At 41.4% G+C, this 25,644-nt stretch overlaps 1 protein-coding gene across 3 annotated transcripts in view; it reads left to right on the forward strand.

Moving 5' to 3' along the window:
• HECW2 (HECT, C2 and WW domain containing E3 ubiquitin protein ligase 2) overlaps positions 1-25,644 on the forward strand; it is a 361,268-nt gene that overhangs the window by 216,380 nt on the left and 119,244 nt on the right. For all 3 annotated transcript variants that reach the window (XM_077885298.1, XM_077885297.1, XM_077885296.1), the window contains exons 4-9: positions 5,584-5,678; positions 11,028-11,103; positions 15,177-15,346; positions 17,925-18,067; positions 23,017-23,117; positions 23,573-24,895. In XM_077885298.1, the coding sequence (XP_077741424.1) occupies positions 5,584-5,678; positions 11,028-11,103; positions 15,177-15,346; positions 17,925-18,067; positions 23,017-23,117; positions 23,573-24,895 (1,908 nt within the window). The remainder of the gene's footprint in view (positions 1-5,583; positions 5,679-11,027; positions 11,104-15,176; positions 15,347-17,924; positions 18,068-23,016; positions 23,118-23,572; positions 24,896-25,644) is intronic.

The following is a 25,644-nucleotide window of genomic DNA, read 5'->3' on the forward strand; positions in this document are numbered from 1 at the left end:
GGTTGCTTTCATTCAATATAATTCCTCCTTTGAAAGGATCCCAGGGTTTAAGAGGCTGACGTAGCTGGGGAATATTGCCAACTGAACTTCAAGGGGAAAAGGCAAAACAACCTTCCTGTTCTCTCCCGAATGCCAGACTGCTAGGAATGGTGGCCTCTAGAGAGAGTGTGCAGATTCCAGTTGGGGGGCCCATTTGAACAACCTGGGAAGAAGTCAGTATCACATACTGTGTGACCAAACCCCATTTACAGAGTATCCCATTTGCTGCAATTGATTTTACTTCTCCTCCCAAAAGCTTTTGAGATTTATAATGTCCTGGCCGATCACAGTATACTAATATCTCCGTCTGGATGAATGTTTTTCTTTATACCTCATTCTAGTATTTAATAGAAATAAGCTTGACATTGAAGCTAGGAATTGGAAATGAAGAAAAGAGTAGGGTTTTGTCATTGTTTTATTTTCTCCTCTGAATTCCACCTTAATTCTACACACACAAAATTGGAAATATTGTGTATCATGAATGTAAAACTGGAAATATGCAGTAATATATTTTTGTAAGGGCTTGAGAAAAGTCATGTGTATTGAAATCCAAGGCAGTGAATAAGAATTACAGAAAGATTTGGCTCTAGTATGAAGTTTATCTTAATTAATCAGAACAAAGTCTCCTCCAGCACACATGCCTATCCTTTCAATGTAAAAACCTCCTGTGGTATTTATATGAGCGCTTCATAGTGTGGTCTGTGTCTTTTAGACATCTTTTTTTTTTTTTTTTTTTTTTTTTTACCGCGTATCTGGCTAGAGCAGACCTAGGGGGACTTCCCAGCATAATGAAGTTTTGCTTGAATCTCTGGATCTGATGGCATGGGACTTATAAAAAATTGGTGGGGAGGGGTTAGACAGCTTCTATATTTTCAGCCTCTGATCTTGAAAACTCATGACATTTAAAAACTTTTGCTTTCATCTTTAGAAAGAAAATTTATCTTTAGCTCATCAGAAGTTCAGGCAAAATAAAATTCTCTGAACATTGACCTAAGTTCATGGGCAGACCTTGATTTGAGCACTGTCTAAGCTATTTCTGAATGTAAAGATGGCTTTAGTTTGTCTAGATAAAGCCCCGGAGGAGGCAGGCAGCCCAGACTTATATTATTACAGGGCCTACTTAAATGAATTTGAAGGACAAAGATGGTTTAATTTTGGGCAGATGACCTTCCTAGGCACTGGACAGAAGGATCAGCTTCCTCTGCACCTACTTGTCATAAGACTGTCAACTTGTCAAATAGTCCTCAGACGAGCTTATGCTTGCAGAAACTGAATGGGTCATCTTTGCAGGATGTATCTTGAGTTTGGAAATAAAAGAGGTTTCAAAGTTGTCTTGTCATGCTCAGATGTCTCTGTTATTCTAGAGTCTTCTGTAGACTATGGTCATTCATTTATTCATTCATTCAGACCTGTTCTTGTCATTCCTTCTATTTATCTGTCCCATCTGTCTCTCCCCCAGGCATCATGAAGTATATATTAAGTGCCAACTTTGTGCCACATGCTATTCTAGGAGCTCACTAAACCCTAGATCAATGAATGAGCTTAGAAATATGAATAAGCATCATAGCTGTGTGCTGAACTGCTCTGTGATCGTTGAGGATAATATCAACAAATATTGCTATTTGTATAAATGATACAGTATTTTCACATATCTTACCTGGGAAGTAGGCAGGATTAGGAACCTGAGCATCAAGAGGCTTGTGTCAGTAAGAGCCTTGTCTCTGATTGTCACTCAGGTTAATTAATATGCTTTCCAGGATGCAGTGCCTTGCCCAAACAGAATCTTTATGGATGGCTTTTTTTTTGGGGGGGGGGTGGAGGCAGATGGTTTGGGCCTCTTATTTATACTGTCAGAGTCTTTGCTTTAAACTTGTCCAGTCCCAAGCCACTTCCCGTCAACATCAGAATGACCTTCTAGTCCCTTGGGTGGGGATTTGGTGCTTTTTATTTTCTATTCTCATACTTCAGGATTCTGTTCATCCTCTAATCCTATTAGGTTTATGCTACCTCCACACTGATGGTGTCTGTCTTTGATTTTCATGACTGCGTATCTGAGCTTGAGCAGAGGAGGGCTTGGCCATCTAGGCTTTATTGGTCCTTGTTAAAGAGAAGATAACTTGAGGTAACATATAAATGATAAGTTAGCCTGTCACTGGAAATGTGAGCAGATTTCCTCAAGAGCATGAGGATTAAAATGTGGTTTCCTTTTTCCAGTTTGTGGCCTCTGCAAAAAAGATTCTATGAGTAGGAATCAAAATAAGAACATAATAAAAGCACATAGGGCAATGGTTAAAATTATGTTTAAGGATAAATTGCAGTTAGTTTGATGTTTTTTAAGATTATTCTTTTTAAATAAAAATGCTTTGAAGGAAGGACATTTCTGTGCCACCCACTTTATGGCTCAAAATATTCAACTTTTAGAAACTTGGGAAAATGCATTCTAAAGAGGAACAATTTATTAATGACTGCCTAAGTGAATCTTGTAGCTATTTAGGTGATGGATGAAATCCCAGTCTTTGAAACAAAAACCATTTCTCGCAGGGCATGGCCTGTAGAATCTTTCTTCAGAGAGGGCTTGAAGTGGGGTTTTATACTAATGCCTAGAGTTAATGTAGCTGAGTTGAGATAGTTTTTAAAAAATAATTTTTGAATAGGAAGCACGGAAAAAGAGTATCATGTTGAAAAGATACAAAAGGTCAACTTCATGCTCCAGTCATCAGGGTTCCCTCCCTGAAGATAACCACTTTTACCAGTCTCCCTTGATCTGTCTGGAGCTGTCTTATTCAGATGCAAATCCAGAAACAGACCGATCACTTTAAAAATGCAACATCAGAATCACGCAGTTATGGAAATCCCTTCACTTAGGAGCATTGGTAGGTTCCTAAACTCTTTCAAAGTCCCTCCCTCCTCCCTGACTTCCCCTCCCCACAAAACAGACCCAAGGTGACATCTCATCAGGATCCTCCTCCCTTCTATAGAGGTGATGGAGCTGGCTCACTGGTGCTTGGGGGAGGTCCTCACTTGTGTTTATGGAAATGGGGAAGTTAAACATTGAAAAATAAAGGGCTTCCTGTGACTTGTCAGCATTGAAACAGAGCCTGCCAAATCTCTAGTGACTCTCTAAATGAAAGTATCCTGAAGATTACTGCAAGGCGCCAAAATATATTTCCATAATTCATGACTGGCCTCAATCGTTCGGAAGGGACCTTGGAGGGAGGAAGATGCCATTTGGGTGGTACTTTCTTCCTTCCTTCCCAGGCTAGAGCGAGCCCAGCTAATGATAGGTCCTTACAGGTTAATGCAAGAAGCCTCACCCTTCTCCTGGCCTGCTGCCCTCTGAGGCAACGTGCTTTTAACAAGGGGATTTTTTTTTAGAGAAAATACTCTTGCTTTTTATAGTCTGAAGGAATATGTGCACACACACACACACACACACACAAGCACACGTTTATGTATTTCCATAATTTGAGGCCAATAGGAGGAGATGTTGGTTGCCACAATTAGCTGTGGAGAAGCCATTCTTGGGTAGGTGGGGTCGTTCACTGCTCCTCAGTCCTCCAACTCTCTGTTCTTATAGAATACATGTTATTAGTCTTGGAAGGAAGCAAGTGGGAGAGGATGGTTTGCTCAGATCTATGTAGCTCTTATTATTTCAGTAATAACCAAAAGCTTGTGTAAATGTTTGGCAAGGTCAGTTGGAGAGGTGTTCCCAGGCAAGTGAAGTAACAATAAAGCTAGGATTCCTGGTAGGTCATCTTGCTGTTCCTCGAACCCTCGAACCCAGCATGCTCATTCCTGCTTCCCTTCTTTTGCTACTCCTCACTCCCGACTCTCTCTGCTCCATTTTTCTCATCTGTAAGTTTGAGTCCAGACCAATATGTTCCATGAAGTCTTTCGGACTCCACTGTGTCCTCCCTAATCTCCATGGTCTCTATGCTCTGTTACCTCTCTGCTCTTTCTTTTTAGTACTTGTCTTTTGTATTTTGTCCTGCCTGTAATTGTCATCCTAACAGCTACACTATACAATGCCTGCTAGACCAGAAACCTTTCTTGGATTCCCTTGCACTGACTGTCTGACATGTGATGGGTACATGGTTAACAAAACCTTTTGCTCGATGATGCTGATTGTAATTGATTGATGTGTATTATATTCACAATACATTGTGAATCACTGCGCTGTGATTATCATATATAATGGAAACACTCAATATTTTACCCCATGATAGGGTTAATTTTTTGAGCATTAGTATTTTGTCATTAATAAGAAAATGTAATATGGTATTATATTCTTGGTATATAGTATTTTTAATCTTATATACATTTCTGAAAGAGAGTTTTGATTTAATCATTCTATCTTTCTCTTAAAATAAGCAAACCAAATACTCTGTAGGAGGCTGTTTGGTGCAAGGAGGAGGGTCAATGGACTATTAACTTCCTTGAGGAAATACATCTAGTGGCCCCACTGTAACAACCCAAGTGACTCAGTTGAGATAGGAGCTCCACTCCTATAGGCTGGAACTCTTCCCTGGGGCCTGCCCATCAGCATCATTGACTATATTACAGGACACCTTGGAAAAAAGGGATCTTGCAGTAGCACTGCAGTGACTCAGATACTCTGTATACAGAGGAACTCTGGTGGCTGTGGGTTCTATCTTTGACACATTTTGGCTTCATGGTCTTTGAAATTGTCATTACTTTTCAAAATCAATAATTAGCATTTGTATTGTTTTTTATCAAGCTCAGATTGTATACACATACACACATGCATACACCTCTGGGGAGAGAGATATATTTCCACATCTCTCTCTCTCTCTCTCTCTCTCTCTCTCTCTCATCTATTCATCTATTCATCTATCCATATGTATATGCAAGTGGTTCCTAAATCTGATCCCTGCCTAGTGGCTGCATTGAAGCCACTTGGAAAATTAAAGTACAGATTCCCTATCACTGCAGAGTCTACTACAGTATTATTTTTTACTTCATTAGACTGCTTTTTTTCTTTTTTCTTTTTTTTTTTTTCTATTTCCATCGACCATGGCAGTGTGTCTGTGTTGTAGCGGTTAGGAGCTAAGGCTTTGGCATGGGGCAGGTTGGGTTTGAATCCTGACTCTGTCATTTCCTGTTTGCTTGACCTTCTGCAAGCCTCAGCACTTCTTCTGTACTGTGGGGACAGGCATCTGTGCCTCCCAAGGTTGAATTGAAGAATAAGTAACAATCAGAGCAGAGACAAAGATGGGGCGGGGGCACGTGTTGGATGGCCTCTGTGAATGGTGGCTGCTTTAAATCGTAGCCCTACACTATACATATCATGGTGTGTTGTTTTTGTGATTATTTTTTCATATATTTGGGATGTTCTTAGAGAATTTCAGAGGACCACATAAAAACAAACAGGAGTTGGTATACTTTTTCTGATTGGAAAAGAAGGGATCATTCAAAGACTTATGAGTAGGATTTTCTGAGAGGTGACGGGGAGGATTTCTCCGCCAATTCCTAAATGACTTGATTCAGTGTTTAAATGATTTTTTTTCTCCAATCGATTTGCAGCGGAGATAAAAATCTGTTTTAAATACTACCACGGCATTAGTGGAGCCCTTCGCGCCACGACCCCCTGCATTACGGTGAAGAACCCTGCTGTGATGGTGAGTGCCCCTCATTGTCAGGCTTCCTCAGGAGGACCCCAGGGCCTTGGTTTCTATTTTTGTCTGTGCAGCTCTGGCAGGGTTATGGGGAACAATGAAAAAGGAAATGCATAACAGCATGGGCACCCGTGTTAGGAAAGGAAGTAACTTGGCTGGACTTACCTGGATCCATAATACAAATCAGTGGAAAAATATGATTTGATTTATAACAACTCTGTAAATAGTCCACTCTTCAGAGAACCCATTCATGAAGCAAATTAGTGAGTACCTCATCAAACTTAGTCTTAAATTAAGTCTAAATTTAGTCTAGGTGACTGGTTGGGAGGAAATAGTAGCATTGTATCTTACCTGAGTTTAATTTACATGATCTGAGTAAAAGGGAAAAATAACAACGTAAGTCATGTGTGGTTCTACCTGCCAGTCTACGTAACAAGCTTTCACCCTAAAGAGTATGAGATGGGGATCCTGAATATGCTATTCCCTCAGAAGGTCTAAGCACCAGATCTGTTCATGCTGAGTCGGGCTCTGGTGCCTAAAGATACAAAACATTTTTGGTATAGCATGGCCACTCAGTGGAAGTCGATCTCTTCACACGGTCCTCAAGTGAAGAAAGAGATAATTTAATTTAGTTTTGGGGGAAACTGGTTGTGTTCGACTTTTGAAGGAAAGTATGTCCATTTTCAGCATGGTATTCTCCAAAGGATTACTTTTCACAATTTAGTGATTTTTCACTTCATTGACTAATTTTAGAATCTAACAGCTTTGCGGTATATACTCCATTGTACATGGGTGATTGGGTTTCAGATGGTTTGGGGACTCTTCTTAGAGTCTAAGATATGTAAAGCATTGCAGTTTCTATAAGCCATTAATAAAAATCAGGCCACAAAAGTATAGAAGAAGAATATTGATTCCCACAATATAGAATCTTTATAACAGTATGTATGTGCACGTGTGTGTGTTGTGTGTATGTATGCATTTATAGATAAATGCATTTTTGGAAATAGGTAGGTGGCCATGTTGACTCCCCAAAATTTAGAAAGCAATCTCTGCAAATGGCATTTTGAAATTGCCCAGACCCACCAATGCTGTATCATGAAATCTTTCTTTTTCATTTATTTATTCAAACAAATATTCATCAGGTACCTGCTAAGTACGAGGCATGGCACCTACCACCGGGGATGACATGATAAGCCAAAACCCAGTCCTTGCTCTCACATCTGGTGGGGACAAGAGACATTGGTTAAGTTAAACTACATTTATTTGAGTGATAATTACTATGAGAGGGAGTAAAATGGGACTATGACAGCTTATACTAGTAGGATTTATCCCAGTCAAGTAGGTCTAGGTAGGCTTCCTTGAAGAAGGTGTGTTTGCAGGACAATCTGAAGGATGAGTAGGAGTCACTTAGGTGAAGAGGGGGAAGGAAGAACATTTCAGATAGTAGGATTAGTAGCATAAAGTCTTCAGTATCTGAATATTCATCTCACTTTTGAGTTATATTTGAGTTCCCATGTAGTAAAACATTGTTTAGCATTTAAAAGAATAATCCACATTTACTACACAAGACTTTGAAGGTCATAAGGAGAATAATAATGATTGATTATGAAATCTGTAACATCACGTACTAAGTACTGGAATATGCTTTAATTAATATTCTAAAAAGAAAAACTATAAAACTGGAAAACTAGGTTTTTAAATAATAAAACCTTTGGGAAATTAATATTGCATGAAAGTAGACAGTGGCTTCCAAACATGGTTTTCTGGCTTCAGATTTTCTTAGACCTGAGCAGTTTCAGTGATCAGATATCATTGAAGACAGCATTATTTACAGCTTGGTGAACATTGATCTCATCCCATTGATTTCGCATTGAGATTACTGTATCAAAGCCTGTGGAGAGTTTGGAGATAATTTTTTTTTTTTAATTTTTTTAATTTTTTTTTTATTTATTTATGATAGTCACACACACACAGAGAGAGAGAGAGAGAGAGAGAGAGAGGCAGAGACATAGGCAGAGGGAGAAGCATGCTCCATGCACCAGGAGCCCGACGTGGGATTCGATCCCGGGTCTCCAGGATCGCGCCCTGGGCCAAAGGCAGGCGCCAAACCGCTGCGCCACCCAGGGATCCCGAGTTTGGAGATAATTAATTTGCTTCAGACAGGTTTTAGAAAACCTTAAAAGCTTCACAGATACACTTTGGGCCCTCAGAATAACATATTTCGGTTCAAAGGATGACTAATGAAGTTGGTAGTCAATATATTTCTGCCCCAGCTGAGACAATTGGGTCTGTAACCAAAACTGGAAGGCTGTGCCACTTGGACACCTCATGATGCTGTGTTTCTATCACAGCATGATGGTCACCTAGTTATATGACTTGTGTCTAGTTAGTGTCACTGATTGACAACATTGACATTACAAAGCTCTTTAGCTTAATTATTCCATGGCCATATGCAAACAACAGTCCTGGAAGAAGTAACTGAGCAACTCTGTAGGGAAGGAAATGAGTTGCCATCCTAATCTTACGGCCTCCTCTCTCATATATCCTTTTGCAATGAATCAGGGATTTAAAAAAGTTATGTCTTTTCTGTCATTTGTACTTTGACGTCATTGTCATTCATCAGAGTACACAGTGATATGTGTCTCAGGCAGTTGGAACAGGAAATCCTTTGGCTTTGGGGACAGATAAAGGCTAGCATCACTCACTACCCTGTATTGTTCCAACACTTGATTGTCGGTGTTGCTTCTGGGTTTTCCTGGAATCAATCTATTGAGTGAGTTTATTTAAAAACCTCTCTCTAAACATTGAGGGCAGATGTGTTTCTTATCATGATGTCCCTATATCTAGTGGTAATGTGTGGTCTTTCCCGACTTCATTGTCATGAATAATAAAATTGAATTCTTTGAGTATTATTTCAGATGAGCACTTGCCACAGTTGTAGTAATGGACACAATCTGTGAATTCTGTTAGAATTGTTTCACATTAGCCTTTTGTTAGCCTTTTTGTTTCCTGTGTTTCTGTAATATCTTCTAGCATTTTAAATAGGTTTAAATGAAGACAGACCATGAATCTTTTCCATCTCCTTGAACTTGCTTAATATGGGTAAAGACATCAAATTTTTGAAGGGGACACATCTCATTGGGCAGTGTGGTTCATTGGAGGGGAGGCCATGACTTATCAGATGTCTGGCTATACCCAGGACTTGGAGGGGCAGGTTGCTGAATGTCTGTCTCAGGAGCATCCTGTCCTACCTCACACTGTTCATCACTCTATAGCCCAGGGATATGTGTGGTGAAAGCAGGATGAGACAGTGACAGACATCAGTTATCTGGCCAGTTTGCTGCTGTCTCTGTCCAGGTGAGCTGTGGATGATGAGTCAGAGGGGGAACAGCACATTAGAGTAAAACATACATACTTGTTGAGAGCCAACCCAGAATTATCAAGTAGCTAGTTTTATGGGTAAGATGAAATGAAGATACCTGGATGGTACCCTAGTTTATTGCAGATGATATTTGAAAACATCAGGAATCAGTTAAGCACCATACAGAATAGTTTTGATTAAGGTATTGGAAGTAGAGAAGGAAGTAGAAATTTATATTTCAAAATTCGAATGGAATTTATTTTAAAATGCTCAGCTTTGCTTGGATTAGTGAAAGTTTTGTCTCTTAGCAGTATATGATTTTTTAAAAATTGAAGTATAATTAACCTACAGTGTTATATTAGTTTCAAGTGTACAATATAATGATTCAACAATTCTATACATTATGCGGTGCTCATCATGATAAGTGTGCTCTTTAATCCCTGTCTCCCCATCACCTATTTCACCCATTGTCCCCACCCCTCAACCCCAGCTCTCTCCTGGTAACTACCAGTTTGTTGTCTGTAGCATTATACTCTCTAGCTCCATCCCTGTTGCTGCAAATGGCAAGATTCCTTTCTTTTTATGGATGAGTAATATTCTATTGTGTACATCCACCGCATCTTTTTTATACACTCATTTATCAGTGGACACTTGCGCTGCTTCTGTATCTTGGCTGTTGTAAATAATGCTGCTATAAAACAAAGGGGTGCATGTATCTTTTCAAATTAGTGTTTTCATTTTCCCTGGGCAAATACCCAGTAGTGTAATTACTGAATCACATGGTAATTCTGTTTTTAATTTTTTGAGGAAGCCACGTACTGTTCTCCACAGTGGCTGCACAGTTTGCATTTGATGGTGTGTGATTTTTATTTTTATTTTTTAATTTTTTAAAAATTTTTATTTATTTATGATAGTCACAGAGAGAGAGAGAGAGAGAGAGAGAGAGAGAGAGAGGCAGAGACATAGGCAGAGGGAGAAGCAGGCTCCATGCACTGGGAGCCTGATGTGGGATTCGATCCTGGGTCTCCAGGATCTCGCCCTGGGCCAAAGGCAGGCGCCAAACCGCTGCGCCACCCAGGGATCCCAATGGTGTGTGATTTTTAAAGGAGTTAAGGGAGCACTACAAAAATTAGATGCAAGGGTTTAATCTAAAGTTTAGAATTAAAATGTGGTTTCTATTTCCTAACTATTCAACATTCTACCTTTTACTTCTGTACCTTACAGTATTGTGGACTTCTGTTTTGGAGAAACAGGAAACTCTTTTTTTTTTTTTTCTAGTATGTCATAAATTGAGCACTAATTATACATAAATTGAGAGAACGGCTAGATCTGCTATGTGGTCTGTAAATGACTGCTTTCAAGTGAGATATAATCTCCTTGAGAGCTTTTAGGAGAACTTTTACAATACAATAACCAGTACAACAGCATTGCCAATTCTCGTCATCGCTACTTACAATGCCATGTGCCATGTACCTTCAGCACAATAAAATAGGAGACTGAAAGGGCAGTCGGACACCCATGTAGTCACTCAGAAATAGTTGGCAAGAGAGGAGAATCCTGCAAAAACATGGATGAGTTTGATATAAATCACCTGTTTAGTTTATTCTAAGTTTTCCTAATAAATCTGTGTTTGATTTTTATCTTAAAGGAATATGTTAATATAGTAATAACAATATAAGTACATTTGCTACATATCAACCATATTCTTATCAAAGAAATAAAAGAACGTGAAGCAGGTTGATTCATATCCCAGGGAATTTAGAGGTTCGTGTTGGTTTCATTTGGTGTAAAGGCTAAATTGAGGTATGACTCTTTCATCTCTGAGAATGTGTATTTATGTCTCAATTCCAAGATAGCTTATGAAAAGGCACATATGACAATGCATGTTTAAACAAAAAAATCATCATATTTGCAAACATATGTGGCTTCTTAAGAAAGTTGAGTACCATCACGCTCCTGTGAAACTTCCAGTATGTGTTTTCCTTCTGCAGATGGGGGCAGAAGGCATGGAAGGAGGTGCTTCTGGAAATCAGCATTCTCGGAAGCTAGTTAGCTTTACGTTGTCAGGTAAGAATGTCTTTAAACCTGATGTTCAGTTTGAAAGTGTATAATTTCAAAGGCACAAGTGGTTATTTTTGGTTATAGATTCTCATATGTGATATATGAAGTAGTTATTTATTTTTTCAGTTATACTTCTGGAAATTCAAGTATATTTCTTACCATTAGATTATTAATATAAACTCAGGGATTATTTCTTCCACCAGATTTTCTGGTGATAAAAAGACTGTAACTCTGTACAGTTACTTTAAAAGAACAATATAATGTGCTCACCTCACTGTAGAACTTTGATCCTTGAAAACAATGTGTGCTTAGCTTCTAGAGAAATTTTCTTATTTAGAGAAAGGGAAAAGTTGGAGACTAAGAAAAATAAGCCAAGGGATACTCCTGTTTCTGTGGAGAAATATATATAAAAGTTGGAAAGCTGATAAGACAAACATTTTTGTTTATTTTCTGGAGATTGAAATACTCTTAATTGCTTGTATGTTTATTTAAAAAGCACCACTTTTCAGATTGTGAGGTGGAACTCATTTGTGTTTTATAAGTTTAATTTAGTTGAAACCAGCTATTCAAAAAAAGAAGAGGAGACAAAAAATCAGCGTTTTATACCAAAGGGAAATATTTTTTCATAGAACATCAGTTTATACAAACCGAACTCCCACACAAAAAGTGCACACACCTATGCATGTGTATACTGGATTTCAGAGTAAAACAGATTTCATAGGTAGGTCACGGTCAAAAAAGTTTGAAAGCTACTGATTTTAAAAAAATAACTGACACTTATAAAGTCAAGAATGCCTAAGAAAATCCGTATTTGAAATGGACTTTTAAACCAGACAACTGTGCTACGATACATACAAAATGCCGTCTAACAGAGGTCTGTCACTGTAAGATGTTTTGTTTTCATTTTTCCATGGATGTACTTCTGAAATGTAAATTAGATTCCCTTTTCTTGGCTGCAAAAAGTGTTGTGAATGAAAACTGACATTCTCAAGAGTGAGAGAAAACGGATCTTGAAAACAGACATTTCCATGATGCATAATTACCACATATGATGAAAGTGTGCATAATAGTTCATTGTTGGCCTTGGCCTTCGGAGTATCCATTTCTGTTCTAGCATGTTCCTTCCCTGCCATGTGAGATTACTTACTATGAAAGCCTTTTTTGCTGTGGTTCTCTGGTGACTCTGAGAAGTCAAACTGGTGGCTTATGGTTCAAATTTGGCCAATGAGTATGTTTTGCTTGGAACCCTCAGGGTTTAAAACGTATCTAGGTTTTTAGAAGGGCAGACTTACAAGGACCACTGCCAGTAGTACTACTCCCCTACCCTCATTATCTGTGTGTCTCCTCAAAACATCTATTGGCTTTAAACCTTCCTAGTCCTGAGGCTCTGCAGGTATGGAAATCCTTTATTTATAGGTATGGAACAATTAGCCAACATCCACGGCTCAGAAAATTTAGAGTTTGACCATTCCATGGTTTTCTCAGTTTAGAAGCATTGCCCTAAGCTTTCAGGCGATCAACATCATTCTAAATATGATGTATACATACTGATTTTGACTCGAAGGGATGCTAATTAACTCACCGTAGGAGAATGACCATCTAGAAGTTGAAAATCCTAGGACATTTTCCTAAAAAAATAGAAAATAAGCTTTAGGGCACCACCAAATGCTTCTTCTTTAAATATAATTTCCTCCAACATCCCACTTCAATACATGTGGTGGCTGGCTACTTTATAACTGTTTTATTTCCTAATATATTGTCAGATATTTGCAGATGGTGTACAGAAATGGCCAAAAACTATAGAAGATGAAAGCAGTTCTATAATTGTAATTCTGAAAAATTAATGCAGTTTTAGCAGGTTGTCCGTGAATGGCAATATTTATCCATGAGCATTTAAGCACTGTAGATGGCTGCCTGCACATGTTCTACTCTTGATTATCAGTGGTAAGTAGGGACACAAATAATTGAACTCCACATCTGAAACAAAAACTGTTTTGATTAATATCTTAATCTTCTCCAAATAAGACTTTAAACTAGGATATTTCACATGTCATACCTTTGTGACTTTGAGTTTTTTGGTCAATGAGGTTATGTGGACATTCATGAGCAGTAAAATTTATAAAAGACAAAAGGGAGAAGCAAGAGCAGAAATGAACTGGATAAGGGAACTGAATAATCAGGCTACAAGTAATTGGTAGTTTCTTATATTTATTAATGAAGACTTATTTGTACACTGTTCCTTGTGGAAAAATTTGCTATGAAGGTTAATAGTGACATCTTTTATCCCAGTGGTTTAATTTTCTGATGGAATGTTCTTTGTTCAAAGAAGTGCTTTGCATGAATAATTTAGCTCTGTCAGGCTTGTGGCAGTCATTTCTACGCCTTACTCTTCATTTACTGTGAAGAAATCCCTTGTTTAGGGGTAGATTTAATATCTAAAGAATATTATTCTTCTGTCTTTGTGTCTGAGGTGAGCATAATCAAGAAAAGTAATAAGTATGCAAATTGTGTTTTTCTCTTAAAGCTATTTTTTGCTAAATAAAGCCAAGTGAAAACATGTAGCATTATTAAGTTGATAGTAAGAGGCAGGTGCTGTATTAATAATGACTCTGTAGCTTGTGAAGTGCTGGGAGTGGGGGCTGTAAAGCTAATGAGCTTACAGCAGCTTCTCGACGTGCCTGTCTAGTTCCTTACTCATCATTCCCTTCTGCCACTGGTTTTTGGATCAAATATCTTACTGCATTTCATGCAATGTTCTTAACATGAGGGCTTCTTGGTTGAATTTTTCAACCTTTGCTGACATACTAAAACTGCGTCCTGTGCTGCCTGTTAGTTGTCATCAGACAGCACACTAGGCCACAAGTTCTTGTCGGCCATGGGTGAGCCTCCGCCAGGCAGCACTCCCTAGAGAATCTGGTTCTGTGGGCGACCCCAGACCAATTCTGTCCTACTTACAAAGACTGTGTTTCAAGAATGGGCTTGGGGAGGCGCCTGGGTGGTGCAGTCGGTTGGCATCTGACTACTGCTCTCAGCTCAGGTCTTGATCTCAGGGTCATGAGTTTAAAAAAAAAAAATGAATGGGCTTGAGTAGGGTGAGTCAGGTGACCTCCTATGATTTAGGATCATTATAAATTACTGATCTTGGTAATCCAAAGGTCTCTGAAGCTTCAGAGGCATCTGCAGAATTTCTTTCTGGACCAGTGGTCAGGACCTCCCTAGACTGATCATAATTGCATCAAGTTACTTAGAAACATTCTATTATTCCAGAAGCTTTGAAGATCACTTAGCTCTCAGGCCAATCTTATTGAAGTTAATGTTCTTATTCAAATTAATGTTCTTAGAAAGAATTAAGGACCCAGCAGATCTGGGTTTATTGCCTGACATGTTTGTATCCCTTAGCCTCTTTATAAAAGTATTACTCTTCACTTACTAGACGTTAGCCAGAAGTTTAGCAGCTCACCTGGTGTGAAATAACAACTAGTGAATCTAAGAAGAGTTGTGAGACAGTCATCAAATATGTAAGTTCCTAAACAGTAACTTCTTCATTACTTACTACAGCAGGTGGCATTCAAATTTTAGAAACATTTCTGGTCTCCTTTTCTCCCAATATCCGTTACATTTGTGGAGTATATGTGATATTTTAAATGTGGTGCAACTAAATGAGCGCACTGAAGTTTTACCCCAATTAAACAGCGGTCTATACTTTCATATATGTATGTAGAAGATTTCATTTTTCTCTCATGAAAGAACATATTAGCATTCTTCTTTTAAAAATAAACTGTTGCCTAAGCATTTCTCTCAAGACATTGTTTGAAAGGCCAGTTGCCAAACCATGGGAAGATGCACATGTTAGAATCAAAATGATTCCCAGGATAAGTCAGTTTAGGTGCATAAGGTGATGATAAGTGTTTGGCTTCATTTTTGCAGAATGTCAGGAGACCCCTCTCTGCTGGAATTAGGCCTAACTCACTTGTCCTCACCTATCTAAGCCATCATAGTGTGGATAACTTTGTTAGTGTTTTGCTGTTGTTTAACCCTCTCTCTTCCCCTCACTCCCTCTTCTCTTTCTTTCTTAAAAGATCTTAGAGCAGTTGGGCTAAAGAAAGGTATGTTCTTTAATCCTGATCCTTATCTGAAGATGTCCATCCAGCCAGGGAAGAAGAGCAGCTTCCCCACCTGTGCCCACCATGGGCAGGAGAGAAGGTCTACTATCATCAGTAACACCACTAATCCAATTTGGCACCGAGAGGTAAGATGATCCTCAGGGGTCTTCTACTTGACACTTAGGAAGCTGGCCACGTCCAGCCCTGTTCTGTGTACCATTGAGCTAACTATGAGCATGGCAGGATAGCTGACAGGTCTTGGGGTTCTGCTAGAAAGAAGGTCCGATGAGAGTGAGAGAGTCCCTTGTAGCCAGGGCCAGGTGTAGGGAAAGCAAATGAGGTACATGACTCAGGGGGCCAAAAGACTCAATAATCAAAATTAATATTTTAATGAAATGTTTTTTAAAAAAATAAAAATCAATGCAAAAGATTCATGAGGAATAAATAAAATGTATTATTATTATTATTAAAATTTAAAATTTTAAGTAAGCACAGGGTCAGTAACATTGCCTTGGAAAGCCACGTTAGAGCCTGAGGCAGAAATAAAAGTCAAATTTTTATGTTTTTGCCCCTGAAACGGATATAACACTGTATGTTAACTAGGTGGAATTAAAATGAAAACTTTAAAAGCCTGCCCAATTTTTTATATTTTATTTTAGTGCATATTCAGTACAAATTAAAGGACTTTCTTTCCCTATGGGCTTTGGCAAATGTTTTTTGGATTTCTAGATTTTGGTTAATTAAATAAGCCATCCAAGAAATTGTCATCCTAAGTGAAGCCAGATTGTTGATGTGCTATGATAGATACTTCAGAGTTCCTCACTGCTACCTTATGCTACCTGTCATCATAGTGCCCTGCATCACTGAAATCAAGCAAAGGGTTTTCCCATTAGTACTAGGGCAAGTCAAGGAATGAACAGAGACATTGTTTCTCATGTAGTGAACAAAGTATGAGCTCTCCAGCCATTTCTCAGATATCCAAGATTTCATATGCTAGTGTTAGAGTAGTTCTGGGAAAACCTTGTTGGCATGGGAGTTCTAAAGTTAATCAGATCATTCCCTAAATGTTTAATGACAACAATCTGTTCTAACAATTTTGTAGAAATATTTCCCTGGGGAGGGAGATAATTCAGGGGATCTAAAACCAATTGGAAAAAAGGTATGGCTATTTGAGCCTTGCCAGCACAGCAAGATGTTTCTCCTGAGAAATTCCTATGGTTATTTAAATAGATTAAATATTGCATATATTTTTACACCTGGTTTAAAAAAACTGCTTATGATCTCCAAATAGTAAATAACACTTAAAGACACACCACTTAATTTAACGTAGTTAGAAGCCTAGAGGACATAACTTGCACCTCACTATGAGCTCTAGAAGGAACATAGTGGATATAAGAATGATAACTTCCTTTTCCTTAACATTTTATATCTACAAAGTTCTTAATCATGTTATCAGTGTAGGCCTAATAAGGGGGCATAAGGGATGAGCTCATCATCTATTTGTTGATTAAGAAACTGAAGTTTGAAGGGTTTATGTAACTAGCTGTTCAGAGGCAGAGGTAGTGCTTAAACTCCGCTCTCTCATTCTCAGCAAGTGCTTTTTCCATTAAGCAGATTACTAGACTACAGGGCCCTTGGCAGAACTTTAGTAATTGTTCCGCCTAAATAAACTTAGTGGTGCCTAAGTGTAAAACTGGCTGGCACCATTCGCATCACTGTGGTTGAGTGGATAATGTCAGAGAAGAGGCAAAATAGTTCAGGTTAGATTCCAGCCCCATCACTTTGTTATCCTGAGATCCTTGTCCTTGAAAGTGTTATCTTTGTAAAGAGGGTAATATATGGGAAAGTCTTTGTAGATGAATAAAGCTTTTTATATTTATTTTGTATCCTTATTAATATCCAATCTGATTTTCTCCAATGACATCCCTAAGCAAAACAACAAAGCTTATGTTAACTTTATATTTTTGTTTTTTCTGTCCCAGATGAAATGACCCCATGTGCCCTTTAAATTAAGTACTTTCCATCTAAACATCATTTTATTCTCATATTTATCAGAGAAACCACAGTATTCTTTAGATATTCCTACGTTAGCCACTTAGTGAAAGTATTTTAACCTGTGCTGTAAAACTTCAAAATCCTATGGGATTAGGAATTAAAATTGCTGTGAATCACACACAGGGATAATTTAAAACCATCCTGTAACCAGATATTAAATTTAAAAGAATTGAGATACAATAAATGTAGTAAGTACTAAAATTGTATTGTGCACAATTTGATATTTGATAGTAGCATCTCCTAAAACTGTTGAACCAGGAAGGGCTGAATGATTGAAGGGGCCTCTTGTGAATGCAGATCCTTAACTGATGCCTTTATAATCATCATGAATGCTAAGGATTCTAAAAGAATAGGGGCAGCCCCAGGTGGCTCGGCGGTTTAGTGCCACCTTCAGCCCAGGACCTGATCCTGGAGACCCGGGATCCAGTCCCCCGTCGGGCTCCCTGCATGGAGCCTGCTTCTCCCTCTGCCTCTCTCTCTCATTTGAATAAATAAATAAAATCTTAAATAAAAAAGAAAAATGGATTGACAATGGCTGCAGATATTTCTAGCAATGCGGACTCTTAGGTTATTAGGATTTAAGAGATACCATTTTCTGTAATAATAAAATGGTATAATTTCATATTTGTCTTTCTTCTGAATCAACATGTTATCTGTTTTTGTTTTCAGAAATATTCCTTTTTTGCACTTCTTACTGATGTCTTAGAAATTGAAATTAAAGACAAATTTGCCAAGAGTCGTCCCATCATCAAGCGTTTTCTGGGGAAACTAACCATTCCAGTCCAGAGGTTGCTGGAGCGGCAAGCCATTGGGTAATCAGTCCCCACTTGTAGGGATCTTGAGATTAGTTTGCACAGAAGCAACTGAAATGAAACTTTGTAGTCCTAGGACTTTTCTTACTGATAAGAAGTGGTAAGATAATTCTTTTAAAAATGAAGGTGTTTGTATACTCCTTAAACTGTGCAGAACCAAAACACTTTGTTTTCATTATATACCTTTTATTTTTTTGGTGTCTTTTCCAAGATGTACCTACCATTAGCATTTCAGCATCAAATGTCATAGGACTCAGTTTTCTTTGAGTATATTGGAATTTGTCAGTAAAAGCCTTTCCCTGGAGCAGGATTCTAGTGTCAGGTTGACAGCTCCCTTCTCCTAACTAATCCCATCCGGACAATTCACTATTCTGGAAAAACAAACAAACCACCTTGTTGTAGCACCGTTTAAAACAAGACCTTGGGGATCCCTGGTGGCGCTGCAGTTTGGCGCCTGCCTTTGGCCCAGGGCGCGATCCTGGAGACCCGGGATCGAGTCCCACGTCAGGCTCCCGGTGCATGGAGCCTGCTTCTCCCTCTGCCTGTGTCTCTGCCTCTCTCTCTTTCTCTCTCTCTGTGTGACTATCATAAATAAAAATAAAAATAAAAAATAAAAATAAAACAAGACCTTGGCTCATAGGAGGTACTATTGTAGATCTATACATTCATTTAGACAAAGTTTACTCATTGAGAAAATTTTAAAATGTGATTTGATGGCTTCTCTTTCTGCAAGCTTTCTGTAAGGTGTGAGTAAACTAGTTAAATTGTAACATCCCTTATCATAAATGGTGTGTGTATTTTTATACATGCTGGACTTCCTTCCAATCCACATAAATTCGTTTCCAGCAAACTCAGCAACAGTGCTGCTCTGAGGTAGCACTAGAGGATACTTTTTTGGTATCTTTTTTATTGTAGGAGAACATTACGAACATACAGCAGCAGTAGTAGTAGTAGTGGTGGTGGTGTGGTGGTGGTGCCACCATCTTGTTTTGTATCTTCTTCATTCTGAGAAAACATGAACCAATGGTGGTGGTAGTCATAGTAGCAGTGGTGGCAGCCGCTGATGGAGCAGTAGCAGCAGATGTGTAGTAACAGTAGTGGGTAGCAATAGTAATAAATAAAAATAAACAAAAAAGGTGCCGAGAGCTTATTCTATGTCAGGGGTTAAGTACTTTATTCTCATTAACCCATGTAACCCTCTCAACGGCTCTGGGAGGTAAATGGTGTGATTAGACACATTTCAGAGATGAGGAATCTGAGGTTGGTGAGCAGGATGTGGAGCTGGGATTGGAGTTCTGATCAGTTGCAACACTTTAAGGTCGGGCAGCAATGTGTTGTTATCCCAGCTAACTAAGGAAGGTTCATCATTCATATTCGCTCTGTCACTAATGAACTGTTCTATTTTGACAAGTCATAATTGACTTGGGCATTCCTCATCTGAAACATACAGTGTGCAGAGCAGCTGAACTCTAAGGCCCCTTCAAAATCTGAAACTAAGAGAATCTTATGGAGTCTGATGGTCTGGCCATCAGAGACAATGGAATTTGTGATTGAGCCAGCACAATAAAGTGGAAGTATTATACTGAAATTCTAGCAGCCTGGTTTAACTGATAAAAGCTAGGAAATCCCACCTATTGCTTCTAGTAGAGATAATATACATTAGGACGTTTTCTAAAAGTTATTTTTCAGACTTACAGAAAGTGAAAAATTTTAAAGAGTAAGAATTAACTATGGTAAATAAAGTATATCTACAATTTAATTTATATAATTATCATCATATAATTTACAGAATCTAAATGACACTGGATAAAAGTGTGACTTTATATACACCAGTAAGAATGATCAAGGCAAAAATCAAACCTTTTCAGTGCGTGAAACTGTTTTTTACTTGCTTTTCATTTAGTCTTTTACACAACCGGACACCTCAGGAACTGCCAGTTGTGAATTTATGTGGATTAGAAGGAAGTCCAGCATGAATTTGTAAAATGTTAGAATTATGAAATGTTCCTGTATATTAAAAACATTGCCTGATATAGATACTTGAGGATTTTCTTTATTAGATAAGAATTTTGCTACCTAGCAGTATATTAGTTATTAACACCTAAATATATATATTCCTGATCTGATTATTGCTTCCACCAAGTAATTGATTCATCTTGTAAAGGGCTGAGTTTTCGTTACTTATGTGTTTGGTAGATTTTAACCCTCTGAAGTAGTTGTGGTTTTATACAGAGTGTGGCCTTGTGGGATGAACCAGAACTCCTTACTAATCACCTATTTTGAGAGCATTTGTTTGAATGTGACATTTTTCAGAGAGTGATGGCTCACGTCCGTCCAAAATGCGCATCACTTTTCCATGCTTTGTCAATCTCTGATGACATTAGAGAGAGAATGCCTCAGGTAGTGAGAGTACTTTGTCACTTATTCTTCATAATTGTGTATTATAATAATGTGTAATATATTGTTCACAATAATATATCACAGCAAGAAGCAGGATGAGTCAGATGAGACTGGATAAGAAAAAGAAGGCACAAAAATGAAAAGAGGAAAAAAACCTCAAAAATGAAAGAAAAGAAAAAATGCAATAAAATAAAATAAAGAAAGAAAGAAAGAGGCAGGCAAGTGACTCCTCTGATAGACACTTAATAAAGGATGAAACAAACCCTTGACTCAGAATCTCTGAATAGGAGGATTTCCTGTACTTATAGGTTGAATAGTTGAATTGAGTATCTGGCCGGTTTGTTTAATAAACAGCACCAATACCTGTTAAAATTCTTCTTTCCAAGCAAAGAGTCTCATTAGTTAATTTATTTAACAAATATGTGTATACATATATAGTGTCTATTAAATGCTAAATGCCGTATTGGGTATTGGGAGTATGACAGTGAGCAAAACCGATGGATACTGTTCTTTTCTTACAATTCCTCCAAAGCATTTATTTCCTAGCTAAAATCCATCACTTTTATTAATTATCCATTATCAACACCAACACTTTGTTTTTACTGGCTGAGGGGGAGATAATGAGGGCCAGTTTATTTTTAACAAAGAAATGAAGGTTTTATTATTCCAGGACTTAATGTCCAAAGAAATGAGCGAGGAACCACAAAGTTGAGGGCAGGTCCATGTAATTGCTGCTAGGTTCATGCAGTAGTGGGCAAAGACCCAGCACCTCTATGTGTTAGGCACTGTCTAAATTCTGAGAAGACAGTGGTAGGAGAAAGAAAAAGACGCTCCTGCTATCTGCAGATTATAGCCATTATATAATGTTATTTGAACACTTTAATGTAAAAGTAACCTGACTATACTCATGGTAAGAAATGCCTGTAAATCCCCTTGCAGAAAAGATTTTTTAGAAATACCGATTTAAGTAGGAAAGGCATTATTGTAATAGCACATTTAAACGAGCCATGAGTAAATTATATCATTAAACTGTATGCTACTGACAGCAGCATAGAACCACCGAGAACACAAGATGGTAGTATGGTGACTGCAGAGCAGGGACTTCTGTGTCGGAGGAATCTGTTCTAATCCCGATCCTGTCACTCAGTACTTGTCTGGCCTTGGACAAGTCCCTTACCCTCCCCATGCCTTGGTGTCCTTTAGAAAACAGAGCTGCCGCCTGCCTCGCAGGGTGGCTGAGAGACAGTGCAGGCAAAGCCCTGGGAGTGTGCGTGGCATACACGCACTCAGATTCGGACACCAGAGCATTTAAAAAGCATCAATTGAGACAAAAACTATTAGTGTTTCTAGGGAAGAAAAGAAAAAGAAAGAGGGAAAGGAAATAATCTTACAGTTTTAAGAAATTCTTGCTAAGAAGTCAGAAAGATCCCCAAGAGCTGAACCGGGACTTTATAGTCACACCCGTTCTTTTAAAGGATGACATCTATTGGGATGTCCTTTGGAATTTGTCGATTTGGAATTGTACTGAGAAGGTAGAGACGAACAAACACAACCATTACATGCATTAATAATAAATAGACTAGTGGCTCTAAACTGGCCTGTCCAAGTAGGAGGCAGAGGCATGTTTCCTCCTGAAGTTGCCAGTAGAGGGCAATGTGAGAGCAGAGATGGTGTGATTTCCTGCGATCCCTGTCATTAGTGTCCTTAATGAAGAGTACGTCTGATTCTGAATGAAAGTGGCTACATACCAAGTATTGATGGAATTGCATTTGACTTTGATGAGATAAACACAGAATTGGAAAAGATGCACAACTCCATCCTCCAGGAGGCTGGTAGCCCATTGGGGGCCCAAGGTGGGACATCTAGCTTCTCCATCCGCATCTCTTGCCAGGCACACTGGCAATCAGTGACAGCCGGGCTCCCTGACAGTGGGAGGCCAGCAGCTCCAGTCCCCTTGCTGTACAGGTGAGGAGGGGAGGTTCGGCAGCCCCCTCGCTCCCCCAGCTGAAGCCGCCGTCAGAGGCAGCCTCTTCTCACCCTGCTGTCTCGCTCCCTACTTCCAGGTGCTGCTCCTCAAGTACAGTAGCATGGTGCCCCCCATGCCATTGTGCGACTGTCCTTATCTCCTGTGTCCTCATAGGATCAGTTTCCTATTGTGCTAATTGCTAAGGAGCCAGGCCCTCTAGGCTTTTATTTATACCTGCATCCCCAAATACCAAAAGCTATAGGCCTTTTCCAGCTCCTTGATGACCTTCAGGACACTCTTTTTCTGGTCGCTGTTAGCCAGTGAGAGAGCCCTTTAAAAAAAAAAAATCATATGAAACTGTGTTGCATTTTCTGTTTATAATAAGATTTCTTTTCATCCTGGGGTTTAGAAGGTCTTCCTTTGTGGGAGCGATTCATATTACATTGGACTATAACATACCTTGGAGCATTTTATTTTCTTGTGAGCCCGCGGGTGAGATTGGGGGCGGGGGGGGGGGGTGCTGCTGGAGGAGGGGAGGGCTGACAGCAGCCTAGTAAGGAAAGAAACATTTCTCCTCCTGCAGGGACCAAATGCTCAGCTACAACCTTGGCCGGAGGCTCCCAGCTGACCACGTGAGCGGCTACCTCCAGTTTAAAGTGGAGGTCACGTCTTCCGTGCACGAAGGTGAGCTATCTGTAGGAACATGTCGCTGCAGGACCAAAAAAAAAAAAAAAGCTTGTTACAGCTTATTCAGTTGTCAGATTGCATTTGAACAGAAATGAATTTCCATGTCCTGAAAATAAAGTTCCTAATAAATAAGCAATTACCTCCTGAAGTTTTCCAGGCCCATAGGAAAGCTTGTTCATCAAAAAAAAAAAAAAAAAAAAAAAAAAAAATCTGCCTTAGGTGTACACCTGTGTTTGGAACCCGGGCGTAGTTTGTCGTGACAGTGAGCACACACACCAACAGCACGCTCGCTCAGCAGGGACTGCGGATGTTGGCAGGGCAGCTGTGCGGTCCAGGGGCCTCTGAGATGCCTGGTTCAAGGGACTGCGCGGTGGCCCAGGCACAGGGCCTTAGACGTTTGTTGGTCACCCCCCCCCCCCTTTCCTTTTCACAACTGCAGTTTTCTCCTCCAGACGCTTCTCCGGAAGCCGTGGGCACAATCCTTGGGGTCAGTACGGTGAACGGAGACCTGGGAAGCCCTTCTGATGAGGAGGATGTGCCAGGGGGCCACCAGGACAGCCCCGCTTGCTCCAACGGCCCGGTTTCGGAGGACAGCGCTGCAGACGCGACGCCCAAGCGCGCTCTCAGGACTAGCTCCACGCTCGACATGGACTCCGAGGACCTGAGCTCCGCCGCGTCCAGGGCCTCGCCCCCCCGGGGCCGCCAGGATTCGCTCAACGACTACCTGGACGCCATCGAACGCGCGGCCGCCTGCCCCGACAGGTCCCTGGGCGCCTCCCCCAAACTCAGGAGTAGTTTTCCCACCGACACGAGGCTCAACGCGATGCTGCACATCGACTCCGACGAGGAGGAGCACGAGTTCCAGCAAGGCCTGGGGTACCCGGGCTCCCCCGAGGAGGACGAGGAGGGCGGGGGGCTGGTCATGGCGGGCAGCGCACCCGCGGGCCGGACCCCCCAGGCCGGGCCGCAGGGCAGCCCCGCGGACCGGGCCGGGGCCTTGCACGCCGAGGACAAGCCGGGCCGCGCCCCCGAGCCCGCCGCCGCCGAGGGCGCCCCGGACGCCGAGCAGGTGGCCCGCGGGGCGGAGCCGGGCTCGCCCGACGCCGAGGCCCTGGAGCAGGAGCCGGAGCAGGAGCCGGAGCAGGAGCCGGAGCAGGAGCCGGAGCAGGAGCCGGCGCCCGAGCAGGAGCAGGAGCAGGAGCAGGAGCAGGAGCAGGACCAGGCCTCCTCCGAGACGGAGCCCAGCGACCCCGCCCCGACCGAGAGCGCGAGCGCCAGCGAGGCCAGCACGCGGCCCGAGGGCGAGAGCGACCTGGAGGGCGCCGACGGGCCCGGGCCCTGCGCCCACACGCTGGGCCCCGCGCCCGAGGGGGAGGCGGCGGCGGAGGAGCAGGAGCAGCAGCAGGAGCAGGAGCAGCAGGAGGAGCCGGAGGAGCCGGAGGAGGCGGGCGGCGAGGAGCAGCGCGGTGCCTGCGGAGGCCCCGCCGCGCCCCGGGAGCCCAACGCCCTGCCCGCCCTGCCCGCCGTGCAGGTGCCCCGCGGGGCCGGGGCCGGGGCAGGGGCCGGGGATGCGCCCGGGGCGCACGACGTGTGGCGGCGCAGGGGCAGCCTGCAGGGGGCGGCCGAGCGCCCGCGGGAGGAGCAGGAGCAGGACGAGCGGGAGCGGGAGCGGGAGCGGGAGCAGCCGCGGGAGGAGCGGGAGCCCGAGCCCGAGCCGGACGCCCGCGGAGCCTGCGAGGGGGCCGCTGCGCAGGAGGAGGGCGCCGCCGCCGGAGGTAGGATGCTCGCAGGTAGGATGCTCGGCCACCTGCCGCCCGCGCTGCTGCCCTCGGGGCTCGCGGCGCGGATCCACGCTGAGCTCTTTTTTTTTTTTTTAATAAGCTTGTCACATAGTCTCCAAATTTATTTATTCGTAAAGATTTTATTTATTTATTCATCAGAGAGACAGAGAGGCAGACTCCATGCAGGGAGCCCGGCATAGGACTGATCCCAGGGCCCCGGGGTCACGCCCTGAGCCTAAGGCGGCGCTAAACTGCTCAGCCACCCGGGCTGCCCCCACCCCCCCCCCCTTTTTTTTAAATGGATCTTCTATTTTTGAAATAAACCTGTCAAATAGTTTCCTTATTTATTTTTAAAGATTTTATTTACTTATTCATCAGAGACACACACAGAGACGGAGAGGCAGAGACACAGGCAGAGGGAGAAGCAGGCTCCATGCAGGGAGCCCGACGCGGGACCCGATCCCCGGTCTCCAGGATCACGCCCTCCTGGGCTGAAGGCGGCGCTAAACCGCTGAGCCACCCGGGGATCCCCAGCTTCTTCTTCTTTTTTTTTTTTTTTTTTTTAAATGGATCTTCTGTTTTTGAAATAAGCCTGTCAAATAGTCTCCTTTTTTATCTGAAAGATTTTATTTATTTATTCATGAGAGACAGCAAGGGCGAGAGCAAGAGCGAGAGCGAGAGGCAGAGACACAGGCAGAGGACGAAGCAGGCCCCTTGCAGGGAGCCTGACCTGGGACTCCATC

Source organism: Canis aureus, chromosome 36 (genome assembly GCF_053574225.1).
Source record: "Canis aureus isolate CA01 chromosome 36, VMU_Caureus_v.1.0, whole genome shotgun sequence".
Classification (NCBI taxonomy): domain Eukaryota; kingdom Metazoa; phylum Chordata; class Mammalia; order Carnivora; family Canidae; genus Canis; species Canis aureus.